General features: G+C 44.5%; 1 protein-coding gene and 1 pseudogene across 1 annotated transcript in view; one reads left to right on the forward strand and one right to left on the reverse strand.

Annotated features, from left to right (window-relative positions):
* Adamts17 (ADAM metallopeptidase with thrombospondin type 1 motif 17) overlaps positions 1 to 26688 on the forward strand; it is a 327342-nt gene that overhangs the window by 216704 nt on the left and 83950 nt on the right. The window contains exons 14-16 of the mRNA XM_036196825.1: positions 5979 to 6106; positions 12509 to 12629; positions 25797 to 25877. Of these exons, the coding sequence (XP_036052718.1) occupies positions 5979 to 6106; positions 12509 to 12629; positions 25797 to 25877 (330 nt within the window). The remainder of the gene's footprint in view (positions 1 to 5978; positions 6107 to 12508; positions 12630 to 25796; positions 25878 to 26688) is intronic.
* LOC118586046 lies at positions 21729 to 24034 on the reverse strand (annotated as a pseudogene).

Raw genomic sequence — 26688 nt, forward strand, 5'->3', positions numbered from 1 at the left:
GACTAGGACAGAGACATGACCAGAGAGAGCTGTCACAGTCCAGTACAGTGGCTCACTCTGGTGAGATCCACCCTGTCACCAAGCCTTCATTGTCTCCAGAAAGCCAGGTAAAAATGATGTGATGCCTCTTCTGTCCTCTCCTCCTTCCCTAGAGCCAGCAGGCACTAGCAATGGGACACCTCGCCCGTCTTCCATGTCCACTCAGCTCTGTGGGGGGCTCTGTGGAAAGGGGGGGTGTTATTTGTTGCTTGAATGCTTCATTTTTAACCCCTTTTGCTTCGTGTATTTAGGGCAGAAGTCTCACCTGAGCAACTCCATTTTAAATCCTATTCACTGCTAACAGCTTCCGTCATAGCAGTGGAGAGTGCTCTCTGCCCAGACCACCCTCGTGGGGAGGCTCCTTGAGGACTTTGATGGGTCTAGAATGCATTTTCTCACCCCTGTGCTCCATTCGTGTTCCATTCTGCCCATGTAACAAATAATTAGATCTGGTGGCTGTTACCTTTGACCTGAAAAGGCCAGCCATATTTGATAAGCATAGCTTACGGACTGGTAGTGTTTAGCCTTTGAAGGAGAGGCCTTGAGTTCAGGGCTTTGTGAGGGTAGTTTGACCCATCATCCTCTGGTGTGAAACTGCCACGACTTCTTAAGTATGTGGTTCCATTTCCCTCAGTCTACCAGAAGCCAGCATTGTTTAAAGCATTTCAGCAGGGCAACAGCGAAATAATAAATGGCTGATTCAGATGGCTGATGATAAGTGTTCCTCTGAAGTCCCGCTCTCTCTCTAAAAGGCACAATCATTCTAGCTGAGCCGTGAGAGGAGCAAACCCTGCAGTTGGGCTCTGGCTCCAACAGTCCATGATAACTGCCCTGTTCACAGCACTGCTATCGCTGCGGAATTCCTTGGTGGTGAGTGACGCACAGTTCAGGAGAGGGGAAGCAGTATTTTCTCTTCTCTCTCTCTCTCTCTCCTCTTTTAGAAAGAATTCTTGCAGACGTAGTCTTTCCGAAGGAGGTCTCAGGACCACAAGTCTATCCCACCTCCAAAGGAAGATAAATGCTCTCCTTAGAAAAGACCCCAAAGAGGAAAAGCCTTTAGACAGAAACCCTCTGCAGTGGCTGCCTGCCAAATCCACACTGTTTCTGCTTTCCCTGTGGGATTTTGTCACAGTAGAAACATTCAAGGGTTCAGACCCGTGAGACCAGGCCAACAGCAGGCTCCATGCCCACTAAACTGTTAGAAAGCTATGTCTGGACAAAGTAGCCTTTGCCCAGCTCCCTGACCGCACACAACAGACCCTCCCACCCCAGCTCCTGTCTGAGAGAATAAGGGGTGTGAGGGTCAGAGCTGAGACTCCTACTCAACCAAGGAGCCCAGAAATGGAGGCTCAGTGTGACAAAGGTGCATGGTGTTCTTGAAGGACTCAATGAAGGGCTGGAACCAAAATATTTAAAGATATTAGGACCTTCTGTGGCTTCTAGAACTTACCAATGGGAACCTTGACTCTGCTGCAGGCTGCCTTTCTCAAAACTTCTCCATGTATAGCCAACCAGGGAAATCCACAAGTCCTCTTAAGTGAATCTATATCCCATCTCTGCATCCTTCGAGGTCAGTTATGGCTCAGAATTCAGAGCTTTGTAGTGTTTGAAAGAACATGGTGGCTCAGCAGCCCCATACTAACTAACACCTCCGCTGGGACCCAAAGGGGCCCATGACAGCCTGCAGGGAACCCCTAATGAGGCAGGTACTCACTCTGGCCAGAGAAGGCTGGTTTTGTAACTAGAGAGTTTGACACACATACAAGAAAACACTCATTTTCAGAACTTTTCACATGTTGAGTTATCAGGAAAGAGATTGGTCATTCTGCCTGTGGTCACATGGTGAGTGTTGTTCCAGTTTACCGGAGACCTGTCTGTAGGGTCTGGCTTCCAGACCATGGTGAGAAAAGACTCTGCTTGGTCTGTTTATGGTCGAGTGGACTTACTGACCCAGTCAGCTAGATCCTGGAACCTGGGGCCTGGTTATGAAGTCCTGGTGGATAGCTTGTGGAAGAGAAGATTGAGTAGCTAAGACAGAAGACAAGAAGGCCTGGCAATTCTGGCCTCTACATTAGGTAGACTCTGCCTCAGTAAGACTTTGTAACTGAGTCCAAGAGAGAGTAATAACATTGGGAGCCACGGTGTCCCATGTTCCCTGTGGAGCACAAGATGAATTCCAGACCTCTGTAAGCTGACATAATCATCAGCTCCCAAGCCTCAGAGCCCATTTTGCCCTGGCTATAGCTTCCTCTGGTCAGTCAGACGCCCTTACCAACAGGCAGGCCTTTGAGAAGCCAGACAGAAGCCTCAGCCAGAATTCATCTAAGTAAACACCATCCATGCAGGAGACGTGTTCTAGGCATCTTTCCTTGCTGTGTGTGGCTGTGCAACTTTTAAGATTTTCATCCCCTTCTATACTCCTAGGGGACATAGTGGTGCATGCCTTTAATCCCAGCACTCAGGAGACAGAGGCAGGTGGATCTCTGTGAAGTCGAGGCTGGCCTGGTCTACATAGTTCCAGGAGAGTCAGAGCTACATAGTAAGACTCTGTCTCAAAAAAAAAAAAAAAAAAAAAAAGAAAGAAAAAGAAAAAAAAAACCCACCAAAACAAAAGTTCTCACACTGTGCTCAGAGCTGAAAACCACCACCTCCCTCCATTGGTTGGGATCTTTTATATTGGAGACTTAATTTCCCACTCATAAGAGCCTATTCAGAGGGTGCCGAGAAATTCTGAGCCCCTTTTGTATGATTTAAAATAGACTATCCTCAGTCCCTTTGGGAGAAAGAACTACTCCTTGCTAGAGATAGGGGCACCTTACATTGTGAATGTAATCTTCAGAGATGGGGGAAGATGGACAAATGCAGGCAGTTGTAGCCCATGAAGGACTCTCACCTCTGACCTTAGTGCTAGAGCCCTGGTGTCCTTGGCTGCCTGAGCCTGGTGAGCAGCATCTGCACTGCTTGTCAAGGGCAGAGTCAAGGGCAGGTAGAGCTCAGTAGAATGCCTTGCCTGAGATCATAAGCCAACATCTGTCCATCTGAGTTTCTTCCCCTGATTCAAAGTCTCTGCTCCTCTGAAATTTGCACCAAAGAACCCAAACAAACAACCTTTATCCCTTTCCATGCTGGAACTTTCCACAGGCTCCAACTTCCCTCAGAACAGCTTCTGCCATTCTGCCCAATCCTGTTCCCATTTCTGTTTGAATCAGAGAACACACTTAGAAACCCAAACCATAAATATTTTTGAACACTGTGGTTTGTTTTCAGCAGTACCATTTTATCCCTTGGTATTTGGGGCTCCCGAGGGCTCCTCATTCAGAGTAAACAGTGATGGTTGAAAGAACAGCAAGATGGAACAGAGAAGTGTATGGCTGTTCCTGCTGGAGGAAATGAAGGTATTCTATGAGTCCCATGCTCATCTATACAATGGGACAGTGGCAACATTCACTACACTAAGTGCTGTCGACACTACTTAGCATGTTGTTTGGCCTGCAGAATATGGTAAATGCCTATGATTTCTTCTTTATCACATCATCATCGTTATCATTACTGCTATCAAATGAATTGCCTTAACCTCAGTTACCCCCAGTGTTGAGTCAGCATGTTAGTCCAAAGGGAATTAAGACCCATAGTTTCAAACTATCTCTTCATAATAAGACTTTAGAGATGTCATAGAACATACCTCTGATGTGCAGTAGACACATTATCCATCCAGACTGCAGAGCTGTGTTGGGCCCCAAAGATGCCCACAGGGAACCTCAAACCCCTGATCAAGTTTCATTAATCCCATCCAATAAGCTTCCTAGAAGTTGATCTCAGTCTCCATCTCTGTCTTTCATAGTTCTATCACTGGCTGCTTTCTTGGATCACTTCCTCTAAATGGAGGAATAGCTACTTCCAGCTGTCCACCTGGAAATGAGACATTCCTTCTAGAGCAGGCACACTGTGTGCTCATATTAGACTGTGTCATGTGACTTGTCTCATTCGATCGAGGGTTACTCCACACATGTCCATCGGACCACTAGGGCCTTGAGAAGCGTGTGTTACTTGTTGCCCATTTTTAGCACTGTCTGTAGAATATTTGGGGTACAGTGCTCCAGCCATGCTTGAGGAATAAACAGTTTGCCTAGGAAACAGTAGACTTCCAGTCTGCTCCTCAGGGTCGGTTGGTTCACTTCCAACTAGATAGAAGAGCTGAGTTGAACCTGAATCCTGGGAACCTGCTTCTCATACTCTCAAGTGACCTCCCACAGAGCTGGTTGATCATGGGCTGTCATGGAATCATGCAAACCCTTGAGACTGGGTAAGATGGCATGTCTGCTCTGACAAGTCCTCTCCTATTGGGATGTCAAGGCCCCTCAGGGCCACATCAGCTACAAAACCCTTCTGAGCCCCTCCCTTGCTTGCCAGAGATCACCGAAAAAGCCTCACTGGGGAAGGCTGCTGGTGGAGACAGAGTCCAGCAAGGTAGCAGAAGGTCTCTGTGACTCTCTCTCTCAGGGTTTCCTTTCAAAACAACTCCATAAATGTAAGTTAGGATTAGGTGGCAGAGGAGGCAAAGAGTATGTTACTCTTACTTAACCATTTACAGAGATGAGATCCAGTCATTTGTTCAAGTACGTCTACTAAGTCCTATGAACAGTTCTAGTTCTGGTCTGGGGGCAGAAGATGAAGGCATGCCCCCGTCCCCTAAGGGATCCTGTACTTCAGTGTGAAGGCACAGAGTGAAAACCCTTCCTCCAAAATATTTGCAACTGGAAGTCTTTCAGACAGGGACTATTTTGGATTTGGCAATATTTGCATATGCACAATGAGCTGTGTTTGCAATGGAACACAAATCGAAACATGGGTTTCACTTATGGCTTATATACATATTATACACATAGTGTAAACATAGTCTTTCAGTTTTTAATGCACCTGCATTTTAACTGCTCCCGTCACATGAGGGCAGGTATAGAATTTTGTTTGTAATGTCATGTGAGAGTTCAGGAGGCTTTGGAATTTGAAGTGTTTTGGACCATAGAGTCTTCAGTATTTCAATGACCTGGACTTGAGTGGATGTAAATGCCTTGAGATGCCTGTCCTATCCTGTGTCAGGGTGGCAGGAGAGAAAGCTCTGGGTTGGAAGCTTCTACATTGAATGCAGCCTCCTACACAGCCAAGTAGAACGAGAGATTCACAGGCAGAGGGAACAGCATAGACAGTGGCAGAAGAGCTTAGTGTGTTCCACAAACTCATGTTGTTCCAGAAGCACAGGGAACAGGGACTTTCATCTAGCTGCTGGCATGGCTCTCATGAGTTCTCCTCATGGTCTCTCGGTCCCCTTTCTAGACCTTTGTTCAATTTCTTCCAGGAGCTTTAGGTCTTGAATCACAGCTCTACCGTTCCTACCTAGCAGCGGGGCCAATGGGGGGGGGGGAGGGGTGGGCAGAGCACTAAGACTTTTCCAGTTGAAACACACTAACAATCTTAGGGGAATCACTGTCACAGCACCTACAGTGCCTGGTTTCCCTACCTGGAGCATTCTTGTTCATCCTTCCCTTCTTTTCCACCACTACAGCAACAGGCCCCAGCCTCAGATTTAACACACAGTCACTTATGCAGAAGCGGGCTAGCTCACAACTGTACCTTTGTGCAGCTAGTGTGCTTAATGATTGAACAAAAAGGTAATGCCCTGTCTCTGCAAACGAGGAGAGCCAAGAGGAGGAAGCCCATAGAGCTGCCCGCTCTGCCACTTACTGAGTCAGGGGGACTTGTTCTGTGTGCTATTTTAAATGTCCACAGGAGCTGGTGATTGTACCTGAGAACAGGGCTAAGTGACTGAGACCTTGGTACACCAATCCTTCTTCCCTTGGGCCCATGGCCCGCATGTGCTTCTTCCCCACATTGCCTACAATACCCCTTTCCCAATCAACAGCCACCAACCTTTCCCTCCTCAGATAAGCCGTGTGAACTCTACTGCTCACCCCTTGGAAAGGAGTCCCCGCTGCTGGTGGCTGACAGGGTCCTGGATGGCACGCCCTGCGGACCCTACGAGACTGACCTCTGCGTGTATGGCAGATGCCAGGTGACTTGCGTTTCCTACTGTCCTCGGTGGGGCTGTGACAAAGGGTTCTCTCTTCCCCTAAACTGGGCCTGTGGTGGAGCTGAGGCCTTTGAGAGTCAGGGGAAGTTAAGTTTTCCCAAAGAGGTCCATGCTGCCCCCTGTGGCCAGTGGCCACCAGCACATGCCCTGCCCTGCCCTCAGCAGTGATTGAGAATCCTGCCCAAGGCAGGCTTAACCAGCAGGCTCCTGAAACTATTTGAAAATTCCTCTAGACATTGTGATTCATGCAAAGAGCCGGTGAGTATGAGAGCATGAGATTAGTCTGGAGGATGAACCAGCAGCATGCTCTATTTACTTACAAACACTTGGTGGGTCTAAGTCAACACCTGTGCAGACTAGTGTGGAGGCAGGTGGATGTGCCTGGCCTCTGGGGAGCCCTCCACCCTCTGGGATATAGAGTCCCCCAACTCATGAGATTGACCAACAGCCAAAGCAAGGAGGAAGGGAGAAAGAAACGCTTTGTGGGCCTCTCTTCCATCTCTATCCATCCGAAGGAGTGACTCCTGGTGTGGCATCTAGAAGGAAGGATGGAGACACTCGGACATTTCAATGGCCGGTGGGATACAGCTCAGGTGAAGCAACTCTGAGCATGTGCAGCCATCCTGGTGACTAACTGTACTTGCTCAGCAGTGGTGCAGGGCAGAGGCTGGTGTGTCAACAATGGAAACATCTCCCACAGTCCTGGAGGCCAAGAAGTCCAGGGTTTCAGCATGGGGCATGTTTGGCTTCTGGTGAGGGCGTGTTTCTCATGAGTGATTTCTTCTTGTTCCATCCTCACATGATGGAGGGGATGAAGCTGCTCCCTGAGACCCCTTTTTGGAAGATACTAATCCTGTCCACAAGGGCTCTGCCATCAGGACCTAATCGCACTTTCCCTTTGGGAGAAGGTCTAGTTCCTAAAAATATCATCTTGGGGGTGATGGGAATTGGGAGAATATGAGTTTTCAGTCCCCTATCCTCTGGGGGCCTCCTTCCTCAGCCACTGTCAGCCTTACCTTCACTGTATCCCTATCAAGTGAACCCATCAAGAGCTGTGGGAGGAAGACACAGCTGCACAGTGTCTTGGCTGACTCCTGCCGCAAACAGTTTCAACCTAAATGGGTTTTCTCCCTGCATAGCCCGAGCCAGTCACAGACTGGTTAATTTTCCAAGAAAACATTTAACAAGGCCCCCAGCTCCTCTGGCATTGCCTGACTTTGTTATCAAACAGAAATATGCTGAGTGCCCACGGGTTTTGGCAAGGACACCTCCCAGGGAAAAGGGCACCAAGGAGTGCTTGATCAGGACCTTTGGGGATACTTTCATGTAGCAAAGAATGTTCCAGGCCCTGTTCTTGGACAGCATGAAGAAAGCCCTTATCGTTATTACTGAAACAAGGCATTGCTGACAGTTCTCAGGAAGCCTGCTAGCAGGCCAGATGTAGGTTTGTTTCCTTCCTAAATTACATGCTTGCCTGGATTGTCCCACAAGTTGGCACATTGCAAGCGAATGATGTCATTCTCTTGCTAGCAGCTTTACAAGTCAAAGCTCTCGTACCCTTCAGGGCAGTGCCAGCTGAGCCACCCCAGCCTCTTGCAGGCATCTGCTTTGGTATTCTTGCCAGCAAGAATATACTTCTAAGAATCCTGCGATTCTCTAGCCAATGAGGCTAGAGTTCATGCTGAACATCATCTCAGCTCCTAGTGGGCTGTGCCAATGGGCACATCCACGCAACTGTATTTAATCTCAGGCTTTTCAGCCTGAGAATGTTCCATGTACTGTGGCAGTGGATCTCTCAGATCCTTGTCCAGACACTGTGTACTACAATAATGGCCAGCATGGAAAGACAGGCCCATAGGTACAACAGTGGCATGAATATTGTGGAATAACCAACTACTTTCTGGTGGGATTTAAGACCTACTCCAGGGGAGGAAACAGATACCTGGTGCTATAAATCTGGCCAAAAAATCTGTGGCTAGGAAACTCACAAGTTCACAACTCAGGGATGGACCTGCTGCTATTATTTTGCTAAATGAACAGAGTATCAAACTGCCTCCCAAATTCATGTCTCTGTGTCCATAGATTAGTGTGGTGCTCAGTTCTCATCAGAGACGGTTCTTTGTGCAGTGGAGCATGATTAACACAGAAACTCACATCTGATCAAAGGGCAGAGTTAGATTCTGTAGAGTTCTTTGCCACAAATGGGGTGTCTGTATCACCCCATGAAGGCTCGGGAGGTATTGCAGAGAGATTGTAAGAGTCAAATGTTGGGGACAGTTGTTGCAAGACAGTGTCTTATGGACAAGATGAGATCACTACACTCAAACTCAAGCAGCTGTGGTTGGCCATACAAGACCGGCACAAGATCAAGCCATTATAGTGTGGAGGTAGGAGGGATTCACGAGGCTCCCACACCTAACTGAGGAGCTAGCGGCTGTCAATGGATTCTGGGGGGTGGAGAATCACTTTTCTCTAAAAATATGACCATGTTCCAATGGATGGCACCACCCAATGAGACTATAGACAGCAAAATTTTGACTCCGTAGGATATTTTTTTAAGGGAAAGAAAAGAGATGAGAAGTGGGGAGGGAGTAGGGATGTAGGAGTGGATCTGGGAGATGTGGAGGGTGAGTGTGAACAAAATGTGTGGTGTGAAATACCTAGAGAATTAATAAAAATATTTATTTTAAATCCCAAAATAGTCCTGAAGAAAAACAACCAAAATCCATAAAGTGCTGATGTATGTGAAGGAGAAAATAAAATACTGCCCCTAGAAAAAGCCAGTGAGGATGGTATGACTGAGAAGGCCGAAGGACTGAGCAGGGTGACAAGACAGGTCTCTGGAGATGATGGTTTTGGAGAACTCCAGGAGAGCTAAGGGCAGAGATCTCCCAGCAGATGGGGGCAAGAGCAAAGCTGCCTCAATCTAGGCATGGAAACACAGGGTAGTGGAATGTGGGAGACAGGCCTAACTCAGAGCAATCAGACTCCAAGTGTGATAGGGGCATTGAAAGAGAGGAGCGGAGCAGTCTTGGTCCTTGACATTCATTGTGATGGGGCCTGAGTAGACTGTTACAGAAGCTCACCCTGCTGAGAGGATCTGCAGGGCTTGCAAGACAGACTAGGCGGTGACTAGATTCAGGGTGCATTTGGAGAAGGAAGATGTGTTCAACTTTAGCAGTGCTGTGACCAAATACCTGAAAAGAATCTATCCCACGGTGGGGGAGTATTTACTTTAGCTCAGTTCCCAAGGCTTCAGTCCTCCATGGCAGACAAAGCTTGGCAGAGCAGGGCAGTTCACACCAGTGTCTAGGGAGAATGTCTGAGCCGGACTGTTTTCTTTTTTCCTTTTTGTCCTACCTGGACCCTCCATCTTGGGATGCATTGGGTCTCCTCCCTTAGTTAATCCTCCCTGGACTGGAAACACCCCCAAAGGTAAGCCCATGGGCTTGATTTACTAGTCTCCTAGCCACTTCAAGCTAATCAAGGTGACAGTCATTAGCCATCGGGGCAGAGAGCTGAGATGCTAAGCGCTGAGTTGATGTTGTAGAGAGCTGATGTTGTAGAGAGCCAGTAGTGTGGGTATGTTATGCCAAAGAATTCGATTATCATGGGTCTCCTCTCTGAGTGTCCTCAGATGGAGATCAGTAGCACTGAGGGACAAACCAACAGTCTGATGGTTCATGTATATCCTGAGCAAGAAGGTTCTGAACCAGGAGTGGCCCTGAGCATAGGAAAATAGACCCTGGGTATTATCAGAAGGCAAAAATGCCACACTAGACAGACAACTGGGTACAATCAAGTGGCTTAGAGGTTTCAGGCCAGGGTGACCATGTTTACCATTGTCAAGACATACAGGTAGTGTCTGCCTAGAATGTACAAGTCCAACTGGAGCAGCTTTGGAGATGAAATGAGTCACTGAATCCAAAACTGTCTAGAATTCCAAGAAGGCCACACAGCAGACCTGGGACTGTATGTGTCTGGAGAGTGGAGGCCAAATTGGGTTGAAGACATTTGGTTGTTGATGTCTGTGGAGAAGGTGAATTACTAAGAAAGCCAAAGAGAAGTAGAAGGTTGACATGGACTCAGCTGACCACTCCCAGCAGCTGGGAAAGTAAGAGACCAAGAGTCACAGCAGCTGGGAGAGAAGCAGGCAAGAGTCATCATATGTTCTGATGTATCTGCTTGTTTCCACACAGCTTCTCTTCTTACGTGTCTTCACCCTCAGGTTAGACATAGTAGGTGTTCAAGGACTGCCTTCGATGAAGGGTTCAGCCAGCCCTCCATGTTACAGATCCTATCTATAGATTTAACTAACTTTAGCTTCAGAAAAAGTCACATTTTTCCTGAACATATGCAAGCTCTTTTCTTGTCATCATTAATAAATATCAATTTATTGTATTTAGTTATAAAAATATAAAAAGTATTTACATAACATTTACATTATATTCGTTATTGTATGTACCCCCCCAGAGACCATTGAAATCATACAAGAGAATTGTGCAAGTCCTGTGCAAACACTGCATCATTTTCTGTAAGGAAGTTAAGCATCTCTGGGTCTTCCCATGTTTGAAGGGTTCTAGAACCAGTCCCCAGTGAAGACAGAGAGACAAGTACATACAAACTGGAGATAGTGTGGGTGGCACAGTGTAGCAAATACAGAAGAGGAGGTGACACCTTGGACATCAGGTGTGATGACAGGAGGCTTTTTGCTGAGGGTGACAGGACAAAAAGTCTAGGCACGGAATCAGTAGAGACCAATACTTATTATTCCTGGGCAAACTATGGCCTCTCCACATGACCTGCCACGGCCCACTCCAGCACATGGCTCTGAACTAGCTCTCCTCTGACTTCAGTCTGCACGCATCACAGGAACTGTCTTGACCACAGCGAATCTGGGCCTGGCTTGCCAGTCCCATGCCATCTTGCATTTTCAACTTTGCCACGAGGCGCTCCTGACCTTAGGTGTCACCCACCCTAACTTCTCCAGCAGAGCAGCACCCTGACCAGCACATGTTGGCCAGGAATTGGAGAGCTCAGAAGTGGGTCTCCTGAAGGTTAGTTAATGGAAAGACAGCTCAGGATCATCAGGATGCTGTGGGGAGGCTTGGGAGCACTTACTGTCTCCTCGGGTTCAGTCATCTTGTTCTCTTGAAATGCTGAGGCTCAGAAATGCAGTTGTTAAAGCCCCACCGACACGCAGAAGTCATGACTTTAATGGTGCTTTATGGTAGCTTCCATTTCAAAAGAAAAGTGTCTGTCCCTGCCAAACATAGTATAGACTCCTTCCACTGACCTGAGCAAAGAGAGAAAGTGCCCTGTTGGCCAGCTGCTTTGGCCTTCAGGCCTCAGATTTGCTGATGTTCTGATGTGGATCTCCTGGCAGACCTGGCTTCCAAATGCAAGAGGTGATGGACATGGCACCAGGCAGCATGGATAGAGGCCTGCGCCAGCCTGAAAAACTCATGGCTCACCTAAGGGGCCATCTAACTTGCATCTGTTCACCACTGATGTGCAAACCTCCCGTCACTGCCATTGGGAGAAGCTATGGTGACCGCATGGGGTGTTCACATACAACATCGGGGGCTGCTTAGTAATCAGGAAACCCTAACTGAATTGCAAGGCCAGCAGCCAGCAGTAAAGCCAGAGACTTGCTGGGACATCATGGGAGTGGTTTAGAAATCACAGAAATCCAATGGAAGAAAGCCGTAGAGCCAGGAGCACATGGGGAAGCCAAAAGGAAGCAGGTCCAGGTGATACAAAAAGGCTGGGGTAAGGGGCGGGTTCTGGTGCTGGCTTGTGACTGTGCCACCAACAGCCTGGATGGAGTAACTGTGAGACTCAGACCTGGGGTGCAGAACCTCACACACAGGTTAGCAGTGGGAAATTGGCAGAGCAAGCTTTCTGAGCAAACTCCATGATCTGGGACAATCCATCTCTCAGCCCTTGTCAGTTTCCACTAAGCGACTTCACAGAGTAAGAAGCAAGGCAGCAGCATGATGTGACCACGCCCCTCCAGCTACCTGCGTCACTCTCCCCCCCACCCCCACATGCCTGCTCTAACAAGGCAGAGTCAAGTAGTTCCTGCTTCTTGGAGAGATGCAGATGGTATCGCTTTAGGGTAGCAGGGCTCCTTTATTCCACAATGCATGTTTTTAAACACATTTGATAAATCTGTAAAAAGATAAAAAGATAGACTTCTGATCCTAATTCTGGTTGTTGTTGTTTTCTCCTTTGAATTTAATGATAAATAAAATGTGTCAGAACCCCTAGGCACCATGCCTCTCAACGAAATCAGTCCCACAAATCCTGCAGGGCATCTGCTTCAAAATATCACTGACTCTGAAAACACAGATGAACCAACCCAGCTCTTTGGTTTTCTAGAAAATTGGCTGTGATGGCATCATCGGGTCTGCAGCCAAAGAAGACAGATGTGGTGTCTGTAGCGGGGATGGCAAGACCTGCCGTGTGGTGAAGGGTGACTTCAGCCATTCCCGGGGGACAGGTGAGCACTGGGCCCAAGGGCTGTGGTGGTTCCAGGGCCACCAACACAGGCTGTGTATTTCATCTTCTTTGCCCCGGTGCTAATGGTAGCCTGACTTTTGTATGTCACACTAAGATGCTGAGTCTCCATTGGCTGCTTCTTCCAGAAACAAGAGTGGTTTGCTGGTCTCCTGTCACAGAGGGTATCAGCGTGTGACATTCAGTGTACTGAGTGCGTCTGTGGGGGAGAATGAGGAAGAATAGGCAGGCAAGTGACCTACAGAGTGACCACTCAGAGCCTTCATGAAAGTTCACTCACCAGCATCACCAAAAGTAATGTCATCAGGGGAACGTGAACTGAGTACATCTGGACTGAAAAGCTTTGCATAGAAACATGTCAGTCAGTTGAGTTTGACCCAGTGAGAGAAGAGAATCATGGTTGAAAGTCTCTGTCTCACAGAACAGCCCATACGATAGGGTGGAAGTCTGCACATGCCTTCCTGGGTGGATAGAACTTGGTCTGTGGGAACACACCATTTAGAAAGCATGAAAGAGACACACTATCCAGGAAGAAAATCCAGAGATAACTGCAAATGCAAACTTAAATTAAAACCAGAATTTTAGGGCCAGAGAGATGGCTCGGGTGGTAAAGGTGCTTGCCATAAAGCTTAAAAATGACCTGAGTTCAATCCCCAGAACCCACATGGTGGAAATAGAGAACCACTTCCCACAAGTTGACATTTGACCTCTACATATACACTATGGGACATGCACGTACATGTGTACACCACACACACACACACACACACACACACAAACACACACACGTAGACGAATTTCTAAACAGTCTTATTAAATAAGAAACACAGAACCAAATACAGAGTTAATAGCCAAAGAGATCAGAGCAATAGCCATGACTAGCTTTGCCTTATCACCAGCAGTAGCTTCCACAGAGAGACAGCTTCTTCCCATCTAACCTGTGTTTTTATTGCCTTCCTGTTCTGACTTCTCATTGGCTCTAAGCCCAGCCACATGACTTCCTCATCACTGCCTGTCTATACAGACCTCCAGGTCTCTATGGTTGGTAGTGGGATTAAAGGTGTGTATCGCCATATTTGGCTGTGTCCTTGACCACACAGACTCTGCCTGCCACATGATCAGATTAAGGGTGTGTGCTACCACTGCCGGACTTCTGTTTTATAGCTATTTAACCTTTGATCTTCAGGCAACCTTATTTATTAACATATAAATAAATATCACATTTCAGCACAAATAAAATATCACCCCCCATACACACACACACACACAAAATAAATGAATGTTTTAAAAAAATTGTTTAGAATTTCCATGCATCATTTGTTCCAGGGAGACATGGAAGGATCTACCGCTGGAGTAGGTTCATGTGGGGAGGCTGTGTCCTCTGGAACTGAATTGTCCAGTACAAAATGCACTGGACACTCAGGTCCACCAAATTTAAATCATAATTGGCTGAAATTAAACTAACTTAAAAATTATGGCTACGTTTCAGGTTCTCTGTTGCCATAGGGTTGGTGGGTCTCAGTCAGACAGAGAACATCCTTATCATCGAAAGTCTCCATGGACAGCACAGCTCTAAAACTGATTCTGCTGTTTGCCTTGGTGTATCCGACACTGTTTCATCTCTGGCCACCCTGGATTTGCCTCATGTAGTCATTGTGGTTGGGGATAAAACCTCCACAGTTGGCAAGGAGTCACTATTTAGTGTTGATTTCTTTAATAAATATAAGCATTGGAAACCTTATTTAAAATCATCAAGAGGGCTCAGCAGGTAAAGACACTTGCTGCCAGACCTGATGACAGGCATTCCATCCCACATTGGGGAAGGAGAGCACTGACTACTAAAAGTTGTTCTCTGACCTCTACACGCACACTATAGCAAGCATATGCACGCGCGCGCACACACACACACACACACACACACACACACACACACACACACACACAAATAAATAGAATCCTCCCTTAAAGTGAAGGTTATGCTCTCCTCCAGTAATCAGAGCTGAGTGAAAGTGTGCCATTCTTCATTAGGTGGGTTGAATGCAGCCACACCCACCCCTCCCTGTTAGTCAGTTCAGTAGAACACTAAGGAAGGTTCTATGACAATCTTTGAAATCCTCTACCAGGTGGGACACAGAAGCTCACATGTCAGACAGCCCAGGTTAGGACAGAGCATTCATTTTGGCCTAGGGAGATGGCTTTACCTTTCCATGGCACTGTTCTCCCGCCCTCCCATCTCTATCCACCCAGGGCTGGGCTCCATCTGTGTGTTCCTCCTGAGAGAGGTTGAGCTTCTGTGGAAGTAAGTCTCCCATGGATGGAAAATCACATGGGGAGTGTCTTTGGGGTAACTTTCTCACCAGGACTTTTAGCTTAATATGCTTACTTCTAGCTTTTGGGGTACAGACCCCCCCACAAACCTTCATAGGAAGGCAAGCAAACATTAGCCTCATCTGCCTGTGAGCAGCTTCAGAGCAGCTGCCAAATGTCATACTTTAGTTTTAAAACACGAGGCAGGGTTTTGTTTTGTCTTGATTTTTAAATCTTCACCACCTGAGTCCATGAGTTTAAGATCACGTCAGTGTGCATTTGGTTTATTGAATATCTGTGTGTAATGTTCATTTTTTCATGTGAGCAATTATTGGCTGCACAGGATTTGATGATGTTCTAGACTGCATAAACACAGGATACTGCAATGGGTCGCCTGCACACTGCCCCCCACCCAGGGAACATTTATTTGACATGTATACATTTCAGTATCAGGCATACAGTCATCACATTGATCACGGTCAAGGTAGGGTGCTACACCAGGGCCTGCCTATAGATCAGTTATAAAAGCTGATTTGAAAAGTAAATGGGAGCCAGAGTAGGGGAAAGACACTTCTGGCTGAAGGGGAATCCATATATTTGAAGGAGACTCAGCAGAGAATTCCTGTGAAGGTCCCAGGTCATGTGGCATCTCAGTGACCCCAGTCAAGTGGATTTGCCAATCTTGTTGGTATAGATAGGGAGGTCACTTTCATCTGTGTCCAGCTCTGAGTAAAGACGATGGGAGGAATGTCTTATCATCCTTCAGGGTGAGTATCAAAGAGAAACGCCATTCAGAGAGATAAACCAACATCAAAAGCACAAGTTTTGCCAGGTCCTGCATGAAGGCCTGACCCTAGCCTGAACTCTCCCAGGTCTGTTTACAAAAGCCCCTGAGCTGAGAATCCAGGGTAGGTGTGCACAGTGCCCTAGATAAGCAAGAAACCTATGACGGAAGACCTTGATGCCTCACCTGGCGAACTGGCTTCCTAAGTGTAGAATGCTTGGTGCCCCAACCCATCCCCTCCCAGTCCTGAACAGACAAGGCCTTTTAGCTATCCATAGGTAAAAGAAATCAACACAAACCGACTTTCAAATGGATGGACTTCAAAATTCCCAAGCCTTCAACTGGACTGAAGTAGCTAAGCTATTTTAATTAAGTGGGTTGAAATTTTCTGCCATGAGGCGTTTCCTTCAGACATTAACTTGTCATTTTAATGTTGTCATCTTTATTCCATCCTTCTCTTTGGAACTGGAAAGGTGGCTGGTTCCCATGGACATCCAGTATGTAACTAGCCCAAAGTTCCCACTGGGGCCTGGCCAGGCTGCCTGATGGGTTCTGAATCCCTTTGCACTTTGTTCTTGAAGAGACAGTAGGTTCCTCACAGAAAGGCTGACGTGGTCTTCCTTTTTAAATACGGACAGTTACACATCATGTTGGGTCTTCAACAATTAGCACTGACTACTGCCACATCCTGAGTTCTATACTCCATCTCTAGGTGTGGGGAATGGCTGCTCTATGGGAAAGTTCATGGTTATGTGATGATACTAAGTTCCACTGTAACTGAGAAGAGCAAGACCAGTCACTAAAATGTGCACACACCAACTGCAACTGTTTTCTTTTTCTCAGTCAAGAACAGTCTTTGTATGAAGATGTTCACATGTGTGCTGGCAAAGACAATTCCCAAGTGTTTCTCATGTAAGATGTTTGACTATATGGCATGGTCCTGAAGGTGACATGCTTGGTGTGGGGCTCTTGCTTATATGACTGTTTTCTGAATAGAATTAGTAAGAATGAGTCATGAAGGAAGCCATGGGTAAAACAAAAGCCAATGACTACTTACATAGGACACAAACCAACAATGAAAAACTAAACTAAAACCAATATTAAAGACAAGAAGCATGAATTGAGAGGCTACGCAAAAACATAACAGCATGCCATGGGTAGCTTTGTATTATTATCAACCACATTTGCTACCTTAGCCAAGAAATGCTAAGACAGGGAAGCTAGTCTTGATTGGTGCCTCCCTCATAGGGAAGTTTCCATATCTCCCTATCACTGGACTGGATTTTCCTGTTGGCCAAGGGGATCTTGATGTCTTCCTGGTGGAGATGAAGGCGGTGGCCTTAATATGACCTGGCTATGCTGACCACACACTCCAAGGGTCAGGTAAAGCATGGATTCCACTCATGGGCTTCTTGAGTGCAAGGAGGTCTTTTCAGCTCTAATCGAGAACTACCTTTGCCAACAAACAGTAACACAGGTGGTCCCCAACTCAATATTTTACACCACCGCTTTTCACCTTCATGGTACTGAGGAAGCCATCCATTTTCAATAGGACCTGGACTTTGAATTTTGGATCTCATTCTGTTCCAGGCTTGCAATTTGCAGTATAATCCTCTCCCGAGATGTTGTGGCAGCCAGGCACTGTTCCCACAAGGACACAATGGGAGCAAGCTACGCTGCACAGTGTGCTGAGCTGTGACCATCAGTAGATTAAGTGTAGTGCACATACTTTTGACTTAAGATATTCTCAATTCACAATGAGTGTTTCAGGATGTAATCCCATTATAAATTAAAAAGGGTCTGAATTCTCATAAACAGTTTTTGTCAATAAAGAAAATCGGAAACTTTCTGGACATCTTATAATTTGTTGAACAAAATAAAATCTCTTTGTTTTCCCATTCACTTGATACAACATAGAAAAAGAATCCCAGGACATCATCAGGATTATACCTCTATCCTAACATCTCAATGATGTTTTTCTCCAGTATTTAGTCAATACTGCTTAACAACGGAACTATAAACCCAAATCTTCTAGAAGAAAATCTACTTGGAAAGTTCAGGTAAACATAATTGCACAGAGGAAAAAGTCCACAGCCTGACAATATTAACTGGTAGAGTCAAGACAAACTTGAGGTCACCGTTCCTGTCGTTTGAGGCAAAAATGGCATGTGTCCTAATGGCAAAGACTTGATTTCCCCCATGGCTTCTTCACAAAATCAAATTGTTTCCCTCTTGCTTGGTGACCAAAACTATAATGGAAAACTATTCTAAGGTTAAGCCTTGATCCTTGACCTAAAATGTGAATCAATCTTCTGCATTCTCAGAGTGAGTCTCTCCTCTGGGTACATTCCATGTGATAATCTGTGACTAAGTCTTGGGACATCTGACCTGAGAGGCAAAATGCTTTGGGACTTGGTGATGACATGCTTTCTCTTCCTGGTCACTAGTCCTACCACCTAGTGCAGGCTTTGAGCTTTGGGTCAGAGCTGGCTAGAGAGCAGTGAGAGGCCGTGGCCTGCCTTTCATTTCATGGTCTTTCTTTTTATTGTTTCCTTCTGTATCAAAACCTGAGAAACTAAGCAGGCATGTAGCTCACACCTTTAATCCTAGAACTTGGTAGACAAACAGGTGTGTCACTATGATCTCTATGAGTTTGAGGCCAGCCTGGTCTACATAGCAAGTTCCAATGCAACCAAGGCTACATAGAAAGACCCTGTTTCAGATAAATAGACAGATGATAGATAGATAGATAGATAGATAGATAGATAGATAGATAGATAGATAGATAGATAGATCAGAAAGAAAAGAACAGAGAAAATAGTAATAGAAAGGAAGATTAACAGAGCCCACACACCCCACCACTTCTCTTGGCCTGGTTTGCACATCTGCCCTGAGCTTGCCACTATTGATGAGCGTCTCCACCCCAGGAGAGGCACAGGAAGAGACAGAAAGCAGATGCCCTTTCAGTGTTGCAACTTATGCCAAAATCAGATTTAAAAATAGCATGGTGACCATGCCTGGCTGCAAGTGTTCCTTGCTCTGGAATTCGGAAAATCAACTAATTAAGACCTAGGCAGCTCCACACACGGCCTAAGATGCTGCAAGTTCATGATGCTGCTACCAAGCTGCTAGTCACAAAACAGAAAAAAAGACCCCACCCCTCAACAGCTACTCCCCCACCCACACCCTACCTAATCCCACCACCCCACCACCCTGAGCACAGCTCAGATGCACAAGCTCATCTTGTTCCCAAGTGTGTGGCTTCTGGTTTAAATGGAAAGTCTGAAAAACATTTTAATCACTTTGACCCTGAATAGTTTTTATCTTTGACACTTCACTGTTATGTATGCCCAGAATTTAATAATTCTTCAAATTCCCCAGAAGGAACTAATTTCTCTAAGAAATATCTAGGGTATAAAATCTACTGCAATCCCAAAATGAATGTAGTAGAGGGAGGAATGGAGTGATTTTGTTGTTGTTGTTGTTGGTGGTGGTGGTGGTGGTGGTGGTGGTGGTGGTGGTGGTGGTGGTGGTGGTTTTAATTGTAGCCATTTTTTTAAGAAAGGAGACATTTTTAGAGAAAACCAATTAGTCACCCTTCCAGATTCCTCCTACTCCAACCCTAGGCTACTACTGATCTACTTCTGTATATCAATACAGAATATATCAATATTTGCATGTTCTGAACATCACATAACTACAGTCATGAACAGGTGGTGTGGCTTCTTTTACTTAGCATGGTGTTTTCAAAGTTCGTCTTTGTTACAACATACAGCAATATCTCTTCTTTCTTGTCAAACACTACAGCATTTTTTTCAGCTAGACCACATTTACAATACATTCATCAGTTTCAGGTTTTTGTTTTGCTTTGTATTGTTTTTGCTACCACAAATAACACTGGTATAAGACTTTGTGTACAAGTTTGATGCAAACACATGTTTTCATTTCCTTTGTATGTGTTACAGTCCTAGGGATAGAATTGGGTCACAGAAAAATTCTATGCTTCACTTTTTGAGAAAGTACCAAACTTTCCCAAAGTGACTGAGACACCTTGAGACACTGCATTCTAACTAGCAGTGAGTTCAGGTTCCACTTACTCACCAGTCCTCGCTCTCTCTGCTGCCCTTTGATGCAGCACTTACAGTGGGTAAGATGTGGTACCTCGTCCTGTCCACCTGAGCTTCCTTAGTGATCGTGACACATGGTGTATTTTCATGTGTGTATATAATGGCCAGGTCTATCATTTTTTAAGAAAGGCCTATTGGAATCTTTGCCTGTTTTAAGCTGGGGTATTTGTTTTCTTGCTGAATTGTGTTATTTATTTATTCTGAATGCAGCTTCTTGATGAGATAAATGACTAACAATGATTTTTTACCCCAGCATTATGAACTGCCTTTTCACACTGTCCATGATGGAGAAGGATAAGCTTTTTAACTTCAATAGAATCCAAGTTTTGTCTTTCCTTTGCTGCTATAGCATTAAACTACTGCCTGGTCCTAGGGCACAGAGATTAACTTCTGTTTTGTCTTCAGAAGTTTGTAGTTTTATATCTTACATTTAGGTCCTTGATCTACTTTTAGTTAGTTGGGTTTTGTTGGAGGGTATGGTCTGAGACAGGGGATAGTCAATTATCCCAACACTGTTGAAGATTATTCTCTCCTCCATAGAATATTCTTGGCATCTTTGCTTTAAATAAGTAACAAATGATTTACTTTTGGACTCTCAGCCATATTCCATTGATAGAATTATCTATCCTCATGCCAATACCACATTGTTTTGATTAGTGCAGTTAGCTGAAATGGTTGGAAATCAGAAAGTGTGAGTTTTCCAATTTCATTTGAAATATTGTTTTGACTATCATGAATCCCTTGCATTTCCATATGAATCTCAAGATCAATTTGTTGTGTTTGGCAAAAACAAATCTTTGGGGGGATTTTGATAGTTATTACCTTAAATCTACAAATCATTTGATATCTTCCTTTATTGTAATTAAGTCTTGTGGTACTATGGATGGAACTCAGTGGTAGCCTGCTTTGCTTTCTTAGGGTGCACAAGGTCCTAGATCAAGTCCCAGCCCCATCCCAGTCCCATCCCAGCCCCACTCCACCCCCCAAAAAGAAATCCTTCTGATCCATGAATATAAGATATCTTTTAACTACTTAGATCTTCCTTCGTATGTCTCAACAATGTGTAGCCTTCAGTGTAGAAGACCTACAGATCTTGTCTTAAATTTATTCTGAAATTTTTTATTGTTTTTAGATGGTACTTAAACAGTTTCTCAACTGTTCCTTCCTAATGCAGCTGATTTTTATAGTTGGTCTCATATCATCCAACAGTTTCCATAGTTTATTCTTGGGATTTGCTATGCATATGATGTTAGCATCTACATATGGACAGTGTAAATTTTTTGCTCCTACCTTTGTCTTTCATGTATTTATATATTTACATGTTTATTTTTGCTCAATTGTCTAAAATCCTCCAATACACTGTTGAATAAAAAAGGCAAGCAAAATATGCTTTTTAAAAATCCTTGATCCAAGGGGAAAAATCATTCAGTATTTTGAAATTAGTTATGCTGTGAGATTATTTGAAGATAACATTCACCATGTTGAGAATATTCCCTTTCTACTCCTAGTATTCTCTTTGTTTCTACTGAGATAATCATGTAGATTTTATCTCTTATTAATATGGGTGATTACCTTGCATTCCTGAGGTAAGCCGTATTGAATCATAGTATACAGTTCTTTTTAGATGCTGTTCCACTGGGTTCACTGATATCTTGTTGAAGTTCTATGCATATATTTATTTATGACATAGCACTATCTCTAGTACTGGCAGTATTTTTAAATTTTCAAAATTTATTATTTTATTTATCAAAAAGGGCAACTGAGATATTTATAAATTTATAGTATATTTAATACAAAAGTAATAATTTCTCCAAAGTATATACTAAAAGTACAAAGTGTAGGATCAAAAAAAAAAAGAGGAAAATCATATTTCTGTCACCCAAAACAAGAGCTTGTGATCTCCTCCACCTGCACATGGTGGGAGTGCTCTATGCCAGGAAAGACCAGATCCGACAGCTACAGAACCAGTGAGGATGGGCTGAGAGTGTCCTAAATGATGAACTTGAAACTGACTTGCCATTTTGCCAGGATATCCAGTGGTTGAAAATAAGTTTTTGCTAATTGCATACCAACCAAATAAGTGTGCTCCATCCATATGAACAGGTCTTATCTCTCAAGGATAACTGAACCTGGTGATATCCCAAATGATCCAATCATTTCCTGCAATAGCACCAACTTTGAAGGTGTTTTTCAAGCACCAGTGTGCTGACCTTAAGGTGTCTGTTCTGACTGAAGAGATAAAATTGCCTGTTGGGCCCTAGGTTATCATAAAACCATGTTGTTCCAGTCTTCTCTGCAACCAACAGCTTAAAAGTTTCCTTGGGGTGCCAGCACACACTCATTCCAGGAGAACGAAGAATAAAATGAGGCAGCTGCTTCCCTTCCAAGCTCCAAATCCTGCAAGTGTGGTCATCACTTACACTTTCAATTTCATGGCCTTCCTTGAGATGGAATACCAAGTCATTAATAAAATCTGTATGACCCTCCAAAATCTTATATTTGTTTTTATCTTGAAGATCCAAAGTAAGCAATCTAATCTTCATATCAACAGCTGAAGTACAAAATGTGGTTACTGGAGACAGTGAATCAAGTTTGGTCTCTGAGCTCCAGGCTATGCCATCAACTCTATGATGAAATGTCCGTAGTGTTTTGTACTGAATTCCTTCGATGTCTCTTTTCTTCCTCCTGGATGTACACATGCCAATAACCACATAATTACTGCCACCATATGCAATTAGATTTCCTGAATCCAGGGACTAAATTCTACCACATGTACACAGTCTTCACAATCCACATTGTATAGGCAGCATGTCTTACAGCATCTTGCTTATTCTTATATCTCAAAAACTGGAGCAGTTGGCTGTCACAAAATGAAGGCAGGGAGGCGACCTGAGCATATCTCTGATGACTGTGGGCCAATACTGACTATTTTATATCTGTATAAATCTCCATCACCAAGGAAATAGTCACATCAACTACTTAACAAAAACGTGAAGCAGAACTATATACAGTAATGCATATGATCTTTCAGACAGGTCATGTTTTTAAAAACAGCAAATATTTATTAAAATATTGTAGTATCATATAATATTGAGTTATAATGCTACTCCTGATGTTCATGTACAATGTGGACAAATACAAATATTATATATATTTATTCAAGTATATTTACAAGAACACATATAAGTGACCACATATCAAATGATAATGATGTTTCCAATAAGAGAGATAAATGGGATAAAGTGTCCTTAAGATTCAACTGTTCAGGGTTGGAGATTTAGCTCAGTGGTAGAGCGCTTGCCTGGCAAGCGCAAGGCCCTGGGTTCGATCCTCAGCTCCAAAAAAAAAAAAAAAAAAAAAGATTTAACTGTTCATAAAAGTTCTACAGTTCTACAGTCTATTATCTCATGTATTTTGTATAAACTTTAAAAAATAGATATTGTTTTATCATAAAAGTGATTTCACTGGTATGTGTAAACCCAGGTGCTAACAAATTACACTGTAAGCCAGGGGAAATTCCTGCTCCCTACCTCACTATCCTGTCCCTCACAGCTCACAGGCCTACTATGGTTATATTATATGCAATGCATGTGATATATACATGTAAATAACCATACCTTCACACACTGAAATGCAGAATAATATCGCCATTCCTGTTGTAATCAGCAAAAAAATGAATAAAGATGATAGCGTTTAGCATTCATAAGAATCTTTTCATTTGAAAAGATATTTGAGAACAGGGTGAGGCAGGGAAGTTCTTTTTTTCCCCTAGAGACTGAACAGCTTGTGTCATGAAGAGACAGTGAAGTTAATCCATTGTTTTTGTGTATCTATTGAGATTGTGGTAGTGTTTTTCTTCCCAACAATACAAGACCTTAGAGCAATCAAACAGTATTTATACTCTCCAAGGTTTAGGCCAGTGGTTCTCAACCCTCCTCATGCTGCAACCCTTTAATAAACTTCTTCTATGTTGTGATGCCCCCCAACCATAAAATTATTCTAGTTGCTACTTCATAACTGTAATTTTGCTACTGTTATGGATCGCAATGTAAATATTTTGGAGATAGAGGTTTGCCAAAGGGGTTACAACCCACAGGTTAAGAACCACTGGTTTAGATAATGTGTAGCGCTATACCTTGCAAAACAATGTTCTTGTTACTTCACATACATGGTGCTTGCTTACCTTTACATGAATGTTTGTCCATGGTATGGCTGTATTTTAAATTCTCCTTGTACCTTACAAGAATGTATAGCATCAGATTAACAGAAAAGAGCATGTGTGTGTTTAACTGTACTAAGACATGTTGAAAAGCCTGATAAAAATGTTAAAATGTTTTGTTTTTTTTTAGTGTATAAGTCAAATTTTAGTTTTTAGGTTGATTGGGTTGCTTTAATTATTAAGCACTATTTTTATAATGAAAGGGCATCTGTATTATGAGAAAATCAATATGTAAATAACCCTTCAGATATTTTTCTACGCTTCATGTAGCTGGACCTAGAAATCTGTAAGTGTGTTTTTAAAGATAAGTCCCTCTAGTGTTTCAGTGATCACATTTAGGACACACAGCATCCTCACAGAGACTGAGGGAAATGCAGACCCCAGGCTCAAGTCTAGACACAGGTGTAAATGATTACCAGTCTGCACTCCAGAATCCCAAAATCACATTGGGCCATTTACTGACACAGTGTTCCCAGTTGACTTGATATTCCCTGACTGGCTCCCTGACAGCCACCAGGCATTTCCACCCTGAAGGGTTACTAACTACCCACCTCCAAGCACCATGAACAGCCACAGCATGCACAGTTCCCACGCTACGTGGAAATAATCAAGGAAGCAGGACAAGTATAAGCCATGACCATGACAGAAATCATCGCCAGGGCAGTGGAGGCAGGAGGTGGTGTGCAGCAAGGGGAAATCATGGTTTTGTTGTAGGATGAATCTCTTTGCCTTTTGTTATGATCCTGTAAGGATGTTCAGAAGAAAGTCAAACTTTGACAGAGCATGAAGGAACCTCCAACAGATGTGTGGGGCCAGAGCACTCCTTATGTGTGCCCATGTTGATTCCAGGCAGCCAGGACAGAGTGCCACTGGCCAGGTGGCAGAAACAGTAGAATTGTCTGAGATGAAGGTATGGGCGGGGTCAGTCTGGTCTCCTCTGGCCTTTGGTGGTGGGCATTCTGGTGCTGTTCGGTGTGTGGAAGCATCACTGTAGTCTCCACCTTCATGTTCTCAAGGCGACCGTCTGTGCCATGCCTGTATGCAAAGCCCTCCTCCTTCAAAGGTGTTTAGGGCTGGCGAGATGGCTCAGCAGATAAGGGTGCTTGCTGCTAAGCTTGATGACCTGAGTTTGATCCCTAGAACCCACATGGTGGAAAGAGAGAACTGACATTCCTAAGTCTCCCCCTGACATTATCTACACATGCAGTGTGACACTGGTACCCCTACACACAATAAACAAATAAGTGAATCTAATTTTAATAAAAAGGTATCCTGTCGTATTGGATTAAGGGCTTCCTGACTCCAGTAGGATGTCATATTAGCTAAATACGTGTGCAACCCTCCTATTTCCAAATGACAGCACACTCTAGCACACACAAACACCTACATAGCTTTGCAGGGTTGGATTCTATCCTGACTTGTAGTCATTGCCCTCTAGAGCGACTGGGTTCTGGGATTTAAAAAGTACATGTTCTAGGGTGGGAATTGCAACTCAAGATAGAGTGGAATGTTCTAGAAACCAAATGTCCAAGAAATTGTAGACTTAGAAGAAAGAACTCAGTGTGGGTTGGTGTTTACACTCAGCCTGTGTCAGCCTGCAGTGTCTGGTCCCACCACAGGGGGCGTGGTTGAGCAGTTCAGATGGGGGATTCTGGAGGGGCCTCTGATCCAGGGCTGAGGTGTGCTTCAACTGTATGTCATCTGTCACCACAGGTTATATCGAAGCTGCTGTCATTCCGGCCGGAGCTCGGAGGATCCGTGTGGTAGAAGACAAGCCTGCTCACAGTTTCCTGGGTAAAACAAAACTCATTCACATGACGTGGCTGCTCTACTGATTCTGATGACTAGGTTCTAGCAGCTCTGGGCCTGCATCTTTCTCCCAGTGTTGTATGTACATGCACTTCTATACACCTTGTCCCAGGTTAACCCTGGTGTTACCCCTGCGTTCTCATTGTAATACTGTAAGTGTAAGTACTCAAAATGGACCAGACAGCACTTTGGGGAGCAAGATCCAAGGTATGTTTGGGGCAGGTAGGTAAGGTAGAGTCAATTAGAACCCTCACTTTTGGACAGGGTGGAGAATGAAAATGTGGAAGAATCTATGAGGTGTTAGGGAAGTTTGTTTCCCAAAATCACTCCTGAAGAGTCCAGTGTAATTAGCCCAGGCATCGTAGTCCCATGGCCCTATTCTTCACAAGCCCCTGCAGGCCCTCTGAAGCTACTACCTCTTACTAGGGGAGAACAATGGTGCTCAGCTGAATGGAAATACAGAGCAGTACTGGCCTTCCCTAAGCTCTGGGTACCTAATGTCACAGTGACCGACTCCACTGACTTCGAGCTCATACACCTATGTTTCTCTATAGGGTTGGATTCTGTCCTGACTGGGGCTCATTGCCCCATAGAATTCTTGATTCAATAAAACATGTCCCCACCCCCAGCTGCAGGAGGCCCTGAGTGATCAGTCTTGCCATTAACCTCCAGTAAAGATCAATCAGCCTGGTCCTGAGCAGCAGGGAGTCAGGGCACAGCACTGAACTTGTGTTGTTTCCACTGGCCTCAGGAAGAAGGCAAACACTCCTTGGGGCTTCAGGGGCTGCTCTGCTCC

This window comes from Onychomys torridus, chromosome 1, assembly GCF_903995425.1.
Source record: "Onychomys torridus chromosome 1, mOncTor1.1, whole genome shotgun sequence".
Lineage (NCBI taxonomy): Eukaryota > Metazoa > Chordata > Mammalia > Rodentia > Cricetidae > Onychomys > Onychomys torridus.